Raw genomic sequence first — 13,612 nt, 5'->3', positions numbered from 1 at the left:
GCACGAATATCACGTCGCACAGGTCATTCTTCAGGTGTCGCCGGCCCCGTAGTGCGCGCTGCCACATGTTCGTCTTCTTATTTCGCTCGTGTGGTTGTAAAAAAAACAACAACAACATAAATTATGGGTTTTTACGTGCCAAAACCACGATCTGATTGTGAGGCACGCCGTAGTGGGGGCCTCCGGAAATTTGGACCACCTGGATTTTTTTAACGGGCCCCTAAATCTAAGTACACGAGTGTTTTCACCCCCATCGAAATGCGACCGCCGTGGGCGGGATTCAATTCCGCAACCTCGTACGCAGCAGCCCCACACCATAGCCACTGAGCAACCACGGCGGATCCGTGTGGTCTCAGACTGGAAGGGCCTTCCTTATGATATCGCTGTAATCACCAATTCAACTACATTCACGGAAAAAAGTGCCAGTGATTATCTCACCTTAACTAATATTGTTTTAACTTTTGTTGTAATCCGACCCGCCTTAGGTAATAGCCTGGTGCGGGGTCCTTAAATAAATAAATAAATAAATAAATAAATAAATAAATAAATAAATAAATAAATAAATAAAAGTGTTCCTCTACAAGTATGGTAAGTAGTTGGAGGACATCACTGTATTTTCTGTTTATTCTACCCGTTGTACCCTCGTTCTTCATTGCACGGGAGGATCAGCATGGCCCAGTAGCTAGCCGCAATCATCTACTTAAATCACCTTTTCTTACCCTTACCAATGAATACTTGATAAATGGTTTTTATGCATGTCTGCCAACACAGAAATAGGTCGAGAAACAAGCATGGCGCTAATGAATGATGGCTATTGCTGCGTAGGTAATTTAACACGAATGGTATTGCAGATGGAACGTGCTGATCGCAGTGTGGTTTCTCACTCTTTGAACAACTCTGCATTATATCATTCGTTGTACGCTGTGTAACTGGGAAGAACAGACGTGCATTAAGTAACATTTAGGTTGGTACATACTGCTTCATTAAGCTTCCTGTGCTAAGTTCGCAACGAGCATTCAACCTTGGCGAGCTTTCCTTATCTTGTGCTTACAGTTACTATTATTAGAATATGTTGCTAGGATACTACACGCGCGTTAGTGAGCACTAGAGGACGCTTTCAGTCTACTTATGGCCCCTCACTTTTTGCAATGGCGTACGCAAGGCCACTCCTAGCTCGCTAGGGAATTCTTGGTTGGACAGCACCTTCGCTTGTACGCGCTAGATGCTTTGACCAAGAAGGACAACTAAACGAGAGCACGCGCACCTTCTTTATGTGCGTGTGGCTCTAGCAACTAGCAAAATTATGCCATTGTTGAGGCTTTGTGACTGCACTCATAGCAAAGTGGCCGCGTCTATTCAATATGCACTGGCAGCGCACGTCGGCTTCACGTTGATGCGCGTCCATTAGCCGATAACGTTTTTCTGGTCCTTGGCTACTACTTCGCTGCACTTCTCCCATTAACGGAGACTAAAACAAAGGAAGATTGAAACAATGTTGTGTGTTGCTTTCTGCCAGTCACATTTACTACACTAACAGCCAGCCCAGGCTGCTCTGTTCGACTTGATGCTTTCAGGAGGACAGAAGGGACGTCATTCTGAAGCATCGCTCGATATATTAGTCCGGCCTTCTTCTCAACCATAGGCGCCTTGCTATAGTGGTTCATGACGTTCGTTATTACTTTATTCGTTTCTCCACTCTTTTTGCGATCGCTTACTCGAAGTTCGTTACTGAAACATCGCTTTGTTTTCAACTGCTCGACTACTCTGGCTCAGACCTTGACTTTGCAAAATTGAAATCGAAATGAGCAACGTGGCCTTGGAGCCCTCCATCAACATCACTCCTCTGAAACTTATGCTTAGCCATTAAGCCAACTCTGTAAATAGAGGCACTGATCAGCGCTGTCATCTAAAGTAAGGTAAACAGACCTTTCCAAGGACCTTCTATAGTAATGTCTTAAAAGTCACTCCAAGAGGTCTCTCTTACTGCCGAACGCCATTCTAAACAACGTTATTCTTGTGTGTGTGAGAAAGAAACTAAAGAGTGAACAAATGTCTGAATAACAAATCTCCCTTTGCAACAGATAGAAGAGTAAAAGAAGCACTAAATTTGCGTTCTGTTCTATACGACAGAATGCATGTTTCGAGCTCTTCAGAAGACTCCAGGCATTCCAGGCATATTATGAAGTTCATAAACGGCGTGCTCTCCAATATTGTTAGTTGAGCACGAAATTATCTTTGCTGAGTTGGTAATAGTCCATAATAAAAGCGCAACGCACGTAACTGGAAGGATTGGAGAGAAGGATCATATATAAAGTGTCTCAGTGTTAAGGGCACTGTCTGGCTAAAATTACTACCCGTTGCTGCAACCTGGGAATCAAGAAAATGGGGGCATGGCTCCAGTGCTAAATTTGACATTAAAAATAAATGAGCACGACAGCAGCTTGACACAAATACTAGTGTGACGCTCGGTGAAAATTATTTACTAATTGAACAGTGATCATCGCACATTTGTGTTTGCTAAATTATACACTGTTGACTGAGGCTTGGCCCGCTTCATTTCTTATTTACGGTAAAACGCTGTCGCCATCTGAGCAAAGGACCTTGTTGCACAACGAAGCAAAATGACAGTGTCGTGTTTTGATGCTCTTTTGCAGCAAAGCATCGCTTCTTTTAGATAGGCTGTGTTCGAGAATACAAGAGACGGCTTGCACTTAGTATTGGTGTTGTTTTGCTGTTGCGTTGTGCCCAGCTTTATCAGGGATCCTGGAACTGCTATAAAATGCAAATACAAGAAGTGCTGTAGAGCTTCTAAAACAATCGCCATTAAAAGAATATTTTCTTTTTCTGCGGAGGTGGTGGTTTAAATTACACACAGCACCACGTGGCATGTGCCGAAAACCTACTTTATGCTAGTTTATTGAGATTTTTCACAGTGATCAATCTCGACCGCTTTTCATGTCGTTTCTGTTTATAAGTGCTCGGGAGCTGACAAACCGCTAAGAGCATGAGAAATGAGAGACATTTTGCGATGTTGAACTGTTATGATGCTGTACGATTAAGAAAGACCATAGTTATGTTGCTTTTCTTATGGATATATTTAAATAAAGAGAGAGCGATTAACGAAGAGCCGTCTAGTTTACCTGACTAGATATTGAAAGCGCGATTGATAAACCTGACACGACGCAAATAATCAAAGCAATAGCTTTAGCCACTCGTTAGTACATAAGCTATGCTCCTTAATAAAGGTTAGAATAAGGGAAATCCATTCAAAAACTATCCTGCGACCCGAAATACACATAAAATCTTTTCAGGCAAACAGGTGTTGTATTACAGCGAAGGTGTATATATCTAGGATCCTGGGATTCTTTCGCGTCCGTCGACAGAAAACTATTGCCGTCACTGGCTCATACCTCTGTAAAGAACCAAAAAATGCACTGGCTCACAGCCCCGTATGGCAGAGGCTACAAGTACTAAGCAAAGTGAAGCGAACAGTGCTTACATTTTTTTGTATAACGCATACAATATACAGAACAGCATACGTTTCAATAAAGAGCAAGCTGAAAAAACGCACGAACTCCTCTGGGAGTTGCACAAGTATGCGTAAGCATTGTGCGACTTGCTCATCTCCACGCATCCCGGTATTATTATCAATGCAATGAAACTCAATTCGGCCAGCATAAGCCATTATAAACCCTTCTCGGTCGTTATCAACTTTATCGAACACGATTTGATCCTTATCATTTCTTATCGGACCTTATCAACCTGCATATCCAGCGAAGCTGTTGCAAAACTACCACCACAATTGCGGAAGGGGTATGCGATGCTTCATTGATGGTCGGGATGCTTGTTTCGACTTTGTTCTTCATTGAAACCTATGCTGTTCTGTGTTGCATGGGTGATTCCAATGAATGTAGGCGCTGCTCGCTTCGCCTTGCTAGTGCTTATAACCTATGCCTTACGTGGGCATGAGCCACTGCGTTCGCATCACGGGACGGACAAACAAATTTCTCTTTGGGTAGGCATAGAAATGTTTAGCCATATAAAAAAGCATCTGAACCACATAATTCATCAGAAAAAGCTCGTGATAGTAATTCGAAGCGCTTAACGCTCCTCCCATACGTCTCCTGGTAAAGGTTACTGTTACCCGCCGTGATTGCTTAGTGGCTATGGTGTTGGGCTACTAGGCACGAGGTCGCAGGATCGAATCCCAGCCCCAGAGGCCGCATTTCGTTGGGGGAAATGCGAAAACAACCGTGTACTTAGATTTAGGGGCGCGTTAAAGAACCCCAGATGGTACAAATTTCCGGAGCCCCCCACAACGGCGTGCCTCATAATCAGATTGTGGTTTCGGCACGTAAAACTCCATAATTTAACTTGAAGATTAATGTTGTACAGTAATCCGCGGTGACGCCAGCTTGCGACGGGGAGTGTGGCGTATTTAGCCTTTCATAGAGAGAGAGAGAGAGAGAAGCGAGACGCAAATGTAGGGAGGTGAACCAAGGAAGTGACCGGTTAGCTACCCTACACTTGGGGAGGAAAAAAGAGAAGAGAAGGTAAGGAGAGAAATGAAAAGTAATAGTCAATCATTCGCAGTCAGTCGCAGAGGAATCTACACTGTCACAAGCGTTCATACAAACCAGTGTCCTTCTATAAACGTAGAAGGGCTTTTGTGGCCTCTTGCACGCAAGAACGCATAGGCTATGGTCCCAGGATCTTTCCTTCTGAGAGCGCTCCATTGTCTAGCAGGTTGAGTCTCACTTGTAAAGTATGTCGTTGAGTGTCAAAGGATTGGCAGTGACACAGAAGGTGCTCTAGAGTATCATCGCACCCGCAGAAATTGCACGCCACACTGTTGGGCATTCCTATGAGGAATAAATAGGAATTTGTAAATGCTACCCCCAACCACATGCGATACAGTAAAGTTGCTTCACGAGGGGGGTGTCCAGGTGGCAGGCGAAGTCGCAAGTTGGGGTCGAGAGAGTACAAGCGTGAGTTGGTGAAACCCGCGGAATTCCTAGGTGGGAGTGTGGTGGGGCGAGCAAGTGAATGAAGTTGTCGCGCACCATCAGTTCTTGAAAGTGGTAGAGGAACCCGCAAATGTTTTAGGTGAACTTAACATGCAGCTTCATCGGCCCTGCCATTGCCGACAATTCCGCAGTGGCTTGGCAACCATTGAAATACAATGTCGTGGCTTTTCTCAAAAGCGTGATTTTTAGCGTGCCTTATTTCGTTTAACCCATGCATAACGCAGGGCAAACTACAGAGTTTGTAGGGCTGCTCTGGAATCGCAGAAAATCGTCCAACGATTTGATGGTTGCTGGAGCACGCACTTGAGCGCACATTCAAGAGCCGCAAGTTATACTGCTCTCGATGTTGCATTAGGCGAATATTTAAACTGCAATGAGACGATGTCTGATGGAATAACTACAGATCCGGTAGAGCAGTTTGAATTGGTGGAACAGTCCGTGTAAATGTGTATGCGGTCAAAATAAGACTTGTTGAGGAGAAGCAGACCCAACTGCTTCAATTTTAGCGGTGTCAAGTGTGCGCTATTAGCAATCCCAGGAATTGAGTGGCACACGCGAAATTGCCCGAGACACCACAATGCCCATGTGGGACGTTTCGCAGGCTTGAAGCCAGATGGTATCGAGTCACGGTGTCTCTGCACAATACCATACAATGTAGCCTGTGGCCTTCGCTCTGGCAAATCGGCTAAATGGTGGGATGGCAGCCGAGAAAGGTGTCGAATGTGCGCTCTTAGCGTCTCACCGAGGATATGAGTGGTAATCGGGTGCTCCTGTGCAATGACAGTCGTTGCAGCTGTCGAAGCACATCTCGGGAGGCCAAGACATGTCCGAAGTGCTTGGGATTGTACACTATGTAATGCAAGGAGATAAGTCTTGCATGTGTTGAACAAAACAGGAAGACTGTATCGCAGAAATCCGTGAAAAAGTGCAGTGTATAGCTCCAACCTGGAGCGCACAGACGGTCCCTCACGATTTTCCAGCTACGAATGTGAACATATTCGCAACACAACTGAGCGTTTTATTCCGGTATGAGTCATGCAGACTCCAGGTGAGGTCACGATACATAATAACCTCTAAGTACCTGTGAACTTTCTGGTACGCTATGGACTGACTCTCGATACACACCGGATAGAAAGACATCGCTATTCGTGTAAATGCCACTAGTGCACATTTTTCTGTAGAAATCACGAGACCTTGTCGGCGAAGGTATGTCGCTGTCAGAGTTGTCGCTTTCTGTATTCTGGAGCGCACTTGGGGCTTTGTCACGCCGGACACACAAATGCAAATATTGTCAGCGTAGAGCGATATATTAGCAGCGTTTCGGCAAGCTTCACTAGAACAAGATTGAAAAAAGTGGGGCTCAACACTCTACCTTGTGGGACACCACCACTGGAGATATATCTATTGGTCGGACCATGCTCTGTTAGGACAAACGCAGATCTCCGTGAAATATTGCCTCTAATCTACCTAAAGACGTGGCCTCCAAGTTCTGCAGCCTCAAGGGCTTGCAGCATGGCTTCATGGGTTACGTTGTCATAGGCATATTTTACATCTAAGAAGAGTGTCACGGAGAACCGCGTTATAGCTTTTTGTTGCTGCATGGAGGTCACGAGATTAATGACGCTGTCAACTGAAGACAGTTCACGTCGAAAACCAGTCACAGCCTCAGGGTAAATGTTATAGTATTCGAGGTACCATTCCATTCCGTCACCATTCGAGGTACCATACCATTCCGTCACCATTTGTCTCAAGATTATTTTCTCTTTCTTGATTAGTGGGCAGTTGTTTGATGAGGCGTCATGATTTCTATTGCAGTTCATGCATTTCAAGGCAGTCGCCTTGCAAGACTCTGCTGTGTGGGGTTCGGTGCAGCGAGGGCAAGCTGGCTTGTTGTTACACACGCCACTCACGTGGCCCATTCTCAGACAATTGTGACATTGAAGGGGCCTCGGTATTTAGGCTCGAACGACATGAAGAAAAAGACCAACGTTCACATGTGATGGAAGACAGTGACCCTTTAAGATCACCTTGACACAACGGGAGTTGCCTATTCGGCAAACTTGCAGTATGTCCGTAGCGTCAGTAGCTGGTATAACCAGGACAGGAAGGTCAGCATTCGGTATAGAGACGTCGACAACATATATGACGCCCATTGTCGTGCTTCTGTCCTGCGGCACGGCCTGTGATGTCGCCAAACTTCGTAACAGTTCGCAATGTCTGTAATGTCGCAATGTCTGGTGCTCGACGTCTTTGGCTAGGATGTTCTTATGTGGGTTAAGTCGAATGTATTTTATCTCATTCGGCACGAGAGCTTCAAGTGGTGCCGATTTGGCTTTCCGATTCATGCTTCTCAGGTTGTCCGAAGAATCAACGCGATGAAATAGTATCGCATGGCGCTATACTATTCATGTGCTCCTGTGGTCCGTAGCCTTTCATAAATAAATTAACCAGCCTAGCAACTGGTTTCATTGTTGTTGCAGCACCGCTATGGACGGCGGCATACTGTCAAAGTTATGATTACTCCAATTCCTACTATCACTCTAGCATAGCACTGCTATCATTACTCTAAAACCATAAAGCCTTGGATACCACCCACAGATGCTGTAGCGGTGGTTTTCAACAGCTTCGTTGGACGTCCACTTTCGCAAGGCCGGGATGGCAAGCTTTCGTTCCTAATAATACGCGTGACCTGAAGTTTTATAGCACGGCTTTGATAAAATAAGTGCTCAATGCGTGATTAAGCAAAAGTGTCTACGGAATTGCGCAAGTTGATAACATAGTCTAGATCTCGTGCAATCAGTCCCGAGTACCACCTAATGTCAGCACTGCATGTGTCGACTAAGTCGCGCATGCCTAATCCCACTTTCAAGTCCATAAAATTTATCTTGCCACGACAAACACGTCTCTATGTTTTGTTTAAAGCATTCCGTTGACCGTGAAATTCGTTTTCAGGACATCCAGATAATAATATGGCCGTAGTGACGTCATGCGTCTGCCAAGCTGTATGTCAAAGTGGCGTAAGTTTGTCGCACATACAATATGCGAGGTGCATCAAAGTGTTTATCCCAGCCTACGCAACTGTGTCAGAAGTCGTCGATGGAAGCGGACATGATTCCCCCACTGCGTCGGGCACTAGCATCAAGAATGCTGAGAAGAAACTGCATGATTGCAACGACGTGCAGGCTTTATTTAGTGCTGTGTAAACGACCTATCTCGTTTGGATGGCCTAATCTTTTTGTATCCACAACACGGTCCCGTTTTCCCAAAGCGACGCGTCCTCTTTCTTCTTTTCTTTTTTGAAATCGTCGTGCCTTCCAGCAGTTCGTTGCTCGTAAACATCAGCCATGGCACCAAAACTGCATGACGACTGTGCGTTGAACACGCACCCTAGGTGGCGAAAATCAACGAGTCATAACTCTTGGGGGTATGCGAAGCACCTATTCAGAAATAAAGAAAAGAAGAAAAAACCTCGTGGTTTCTCTGTTTATTGGGCACAACCGATGGCCTCATTGAACCCAGTCACAAATATTTCCTCTCTGAAGCTGCCATAGAAAAACGCGGTTGTTTTAATAGTCCCAATAGCCGATAGTAATCTAAATCCATGTGAAAAAGAAAAAAAGGGGGGAGGGGGGTTAATGAAAGTTTTCTGTCCAATTCATACGTTTATATATGAGGAGAATGAAAATGACAATCACATTGTATTGCAAAGCGAGAGAATAAAGCAAACATTAGAATAAACATATTTTTAGGGGGCATGAAAAGTTATTGCTCTCTTGAAATATCGCTGCGTATTGCGCCAAAGGGCGCAATACGCATTTGTTTACGGTGGCAAATGCGTATCTCAAGTACTCCTCGGTTGAACATATGCATACCGTCATATCTGACATTAAGCTATGCAAAACGTGCTTACAGCCCGAAATATGTAAGAAAGAACGTTTCTATTTCCTTCTATGTAGAGACAATTTAGATAATTATTTCATTGAGCACAATGCTCAATACGTTAGGCTTACTAATATTTTTTTTATTACAGAGCCAATTTTTCTTGCGTAGGAAGCAGTTTCGAACACGAAACCAAAGCGCATAGGCGTCACTCGCTCGAATGTTTATGTTTTTCTGAGGCATTGCAATATCGCCTTGCGACCCCACTATAAAAACATTGCATATTAAAAATACATTTCTTTAGTCTGTTGGTTGCGTGCGCAGGCTCGAGTACTACTTTGAGATGAGACCTTGAAGTATTGCGGCAATTCAATTCAATTCTGTTTGGACATTTTGACGCTTTAAAATATGCTCCTGTATCCTTTCTTATTGTTATCAGCTCTGTGACCTGTGGTATTTAATATTCCACGCTATATGTTCCAATGTCAACACATACTAGAAATGCGACATCTTCTTGTTGCTGTTGCTTTCAGTAAAAGAGGCAATGGTTCTGCCTCAAATTATCAAAAAAATAACTTTTATGCTCAGAACTTATGAGATGATGTGGCTTCAAATAGCAACGTACAAGGTTTGATGCAGGGTAACATATGATGATATCAGATTATAGATATGGGGCACACTGTAAATACGAGTCCTGCAGGCCCTCGTCACGAAGTTTCATCGCTCTGCTAAATGTGACCGCCAGACTCATTCATAGAAACAATTTTTGGTTTATTTATTCCTAAAAGGTTGTCAGCTGTACTACTGTTTTTCATATGAACTTGCAGGCGACTTTTTTACTCAACTGGTATAAAAACCAACTATCGACCTCGTCTTGCTTTTAATTATGTTTCGTTCTCTGAATGCACCAATGGCTTCGTCCCCCCCCCCCCCCTTTCCTTCTCTCTCTTTTTTTACCCTGGAATCTACGACCACAACAACCGACGACACGCCACAGTCATTGTTACGAAAACAGTGACCTCAACGAGGCGAACTATCCCGAACTCCGGTCGCTTTAGTCCTGCTGCCCGACAGACTCGCGCGTGATTCGAACAGATTGTTTACACAGCGTTGTTAGATGCAGCGAAAACACTCTGAATAAACATCCTAGATAAGACCGACTGCTCCTGGAGCACTTTGTGTACACCTGTAAACAAATGCATCGCCACCGAATGTCCACATGTCTGTTTACGCATAGCCAAATAGCGGCGCTTATAAGCCTTCTCTGTTATGCTGCGAGAAAGCAAATTGGCGCAGATGAAAAATATAACCACTACGCTAATAAAGTATGCAGCTATTGTGAAAGAAATGAACTACTGTTCTTCGCCATTAAGCAAAAAGTCGTCGTAGTCACTACAACAGAAGAAAAGCATCTGTCATTCAGCACCAAAAAAGAATAACAATAAAAATGCTGCATTAAAATATGCATCACACCTCAACACAAGGAAAGCGCTTTTTTGTTTATTGAGAGAGCTTCGTGAGTGCTTCGACACAACGCGCAGTTCGCTAAGTGCACTCAAGAAACTTACTTTCATTGCTTAATCAAATTGCACAGCAAAAAGTACGTACTCGCGAAGCACAGCTAGTCATTGCGCTTTTAAGAGGACCAGAGCTCTGTAATCCGTATTTCTTAAGTGTTAGCACAAATTGTGTCGTGTCACTTTAGACTGCAGTACTTTTCTTCTCAATTGAGGTTTCCTTTGCCTAAAAACGCTCAGTAGCAGCCGAACAAATAGCGAGTGTGTTAATTTCCGCTTCATTTTGTTTTTTGTTTTTTTGCAAGAGCAGTAAGAACAAATATACAGAGTTACGACAAAACTAAAGAAGGCACAGTATATTTTGTCTGTCGTCTTACTTATTTATGCGCCATCAATTCGTGGGCGGAGAGCAAATCTGCATTCGAATGCAAATCTGTACCGGGCTGCGCGCGCGAGAGCTTTAAAATCGATGTAACGCCGCGCTAGAGCTCGGTATCACGAAAAGACAAGAAAAGGGGGCAGTCATACCTGTGACTTCGGTCAACTCCACGTTGTCAATTTTTATCGTTATCATCGGAAAGCCTAAAAAGACAAGCATGGGAGAAAAAAAAGGAAGAAAAGCTTTTGAGTCACCCTGGCAAGTTCTCCAATATAGAAAGGGAGCAGACGCCGCGTGCGTAAAATCTAAGCAGCCTGAGACGATTTCGCAAAATTTCGATCACTACAAAAACACAAAAACGACCACTCCGGGTACAGAAGTACATCTTGTACAGCCGAATTTATTAGTTTTTTTTTCTCCCTTACTGCAGTCACCTGAAAAAAAAAACAGAAGCAACAAAACCCTGCTGGCAACGCAGCTCCGCCGCCTTTTTTCAACAAACCTGCGAACCGACTCGGAAGCACTTTCAAAATGAGACGTGTACGAATGCCAGGGGTAAAGAAAATCATGTATTTTCTTTTCCTTTCTGCATAATGGTGCTGGCGGGAACACCCGAGCCTTTCAAGATGTCACGTAGCTTTAGGTAGGTAGCTTTCAGAAGTGAGCAAAAATTTTGTCCCCACTTCCTTTTGCTTTCGAAACACGACAAACTTTAGGAGCTCCTAAAAGCAGTCACTGAGCAGTGATATTTTTTTTTACGACCACTGTACATTTGTTCGACGAGAGAGTGTCTGACTCTGCAGGTGGTCGTGGCGCGGCTACATTTCTTTCTTTCTTTTCTTTTTGCCTATTTTCAAGTTTAAGCACAATAATACGTTAAACAATGTCCACAGTGTTTCTGGTTTCGCTTTGTTCTTTGTTGACTGTCAGCAGAAGCGAGGAATGAATTAGGTAACGCGCCTAAAGACACAACAAAAGAAACAGTGGTTGTGCAGACTCGGAGAGAGCGGTGCTACGTAGTGTTGTAGAAGTAGCACTAGTAGCGTGAATTTAGCAGTAGCAAAATTTGTATTTTACATCGCCTGTTGGGAAAGTGGAGGCTGGTCGATAAACGAGAGGAAAGAAAATTTTTCCATCTGAAAGCAATGGAACACATTGCCAATGTCACCCTGCCCCTGACTATATATTGGCAAACCACAGAGGTAGAATTCTGTTTCGAAGTGTGTGTTAGTTTCTCGAGCCAGAAATTTGCTCTCAAATGCCCTGTGCTGCGTGGTACTAGGTTTGTGTTATTTGGTGGAAATAGCAGTATAAAATATTGTGATAAGGCTATCGATGTTTCTATCATATTAAAGCCCTCCAAGTATAAATGAGAGGATTGATGGGATCTTTGCTTAATATCTTGAGCCTTTTTGAAAACTTGAGAATAGCAACTTTATCCTACAAAATATTAAAAAAATGTTCCTAATCTCGCCTTGATTCAGGATGGAAACCAATATGAGTGCCTTAAAATATTTTTGCTTTATAGTGCTACGTAATATTATTTCCAATGACGAAGAGACGAGCAGTAAGAAGACGATGACGACGATTGGAGGCTAGCGCGAGCTGTTGCCTCTTCGTCTGTATTGTTTGTATGTACAGGTTGCTCTAATGAAATACCATTGAAGAGCGAAGGGGAGTACTTCATTTAATACATATGATTATGGATGATTGGATGTATGACTGCAATGTCGTAATAAGTGTACCAGAATATTTATGCTAAACGTGACGCGCGCTCCTTAATTCGGGAGTCAAACTGCACCTCTGGTAAAGCTGCCTGAGGGGAGTCATTCGATCCTGTCAGCTGTCGCAAGCTTCCCGATGCACTTGTACATCGGAGGATTTCTCAGTCTTGGTAATTACTGCCGCAGCGGAGAAGATAAATGAGAAAGGAACGGAAACCAATAAGTGTGTAAGCTTTGGCTCACTGTGCTGATTGGGCAAGAATACGTTCAGAAAATGAGCGACGTCATTAAGGGAAACTTGGTTGCCCAGAAATGGTGAGAAACCTTGCCTTATTTGTGGGGCTTTTCCAGTGGTAGGTTAACACTTCGAAAGTGGAAAGTGCTGGAATTGGAAGGTAGAAAGGCTGTCCCCTCTATAGTGGAACTGCGTTGCCCAATCATCTCGCGATTGAGCGGCTTTACAGTTAACCAATCCTCATTACTACTCTCATTCTGCCCGTGAAATTATGGAAGGAAATGCTGTTTACCAGCTGATTATGCTAGCCGAGTGTTCTGATCCTGGGTAGCTGAGAGAGATCAGAGCACTTTTTTTACCCTTATTGGTTGAGCGCAATTAAAAAGAGATGTCTGTGCTACAAAGCATTGCGTACCGCTGATGCTGTTATCCAGTCGTCATTCTTATCCTTGACTGCATGCAGTCATGGCAACTACACAAGTAAAGCACTGCCAGATCTAACGCAGCCACTGTGCTTCCTTATCGATGGTGAGCTCTCCCGGACTTTTTTGTGCAGACACCTTGAAAGGCTTGAGGTTGGTTGACCCGCGAGGTGTGCGATACTGTGGCACTTAATTCATTCGATATGGAATTGCTCCATATTTCCCGTTGACAGGCCCACTAGCAGGTTAGCAGGATTGTCGACGTTCAAGACTCTGGCTTACTGTATTGCGGGTGTCAATTCTTTTTAAAAAGACAGTTCGTGGAATTTTATTGCTTTCCAGGAATAAATCAGTCGTCGTCTCTTTCACGAAACAAATTGTTGTAAAAGGGACGCGATAATTCATGGGAAATAAATATTGTAACTGCAG

At 43.9% G+C, this 13,612-nt stretch overlaps 1 protein-coding gene across 3 annotated transcripts in view; it reads right to left on the bottom strand.

Annotated features, from left to right (window-relative positions):
• LOC126531611 (hemicentin-2-like) overlaps positions 1-13,612 on the bottom strand; it is a 338,274-nt gene that overhangs the window by 210,121 nt on the left and 114,541 nt on the right. Inside the window, exon 1 of one of the 3 annotated variants that reach the window (XM_055071296.2) lies at positions 10,952-11,911. The exons of the other annotated variants lie outside the window; for them this stretch is intronic. Coding sequence (XP_054927271.1) covers positions 10,952-11,021 — 70 coding nt within the window. The 5' untranslated portion in view covers positions 11,022-11,911. Of the gene's footprint in view, positions 1-10,951; positions 11,912-13,612 lie in introns of those variants that run through there. 3 annotated transcript variants of the gene reach the window in all.

The sequence above is a fragment of the Dermacentor andersoni genome, chromosome 5 (assembly GCF_023375885.2).
Source record: "Dermacentor andersoni chromosome 5, qqDerAnde1_hic_scaffold, whole genome shotgun sequence".
In the NCBI taxonomy this organism is placed as follows: Eukaryota; Metazoa; Arthropoda; class Arachnida; order Ixodida; family Ixodidae; genus Dermacentor; species Dermacentor andersoni.
This window is presented reverse-complemented; position numbering and strand designations above follow the sequence as displayed.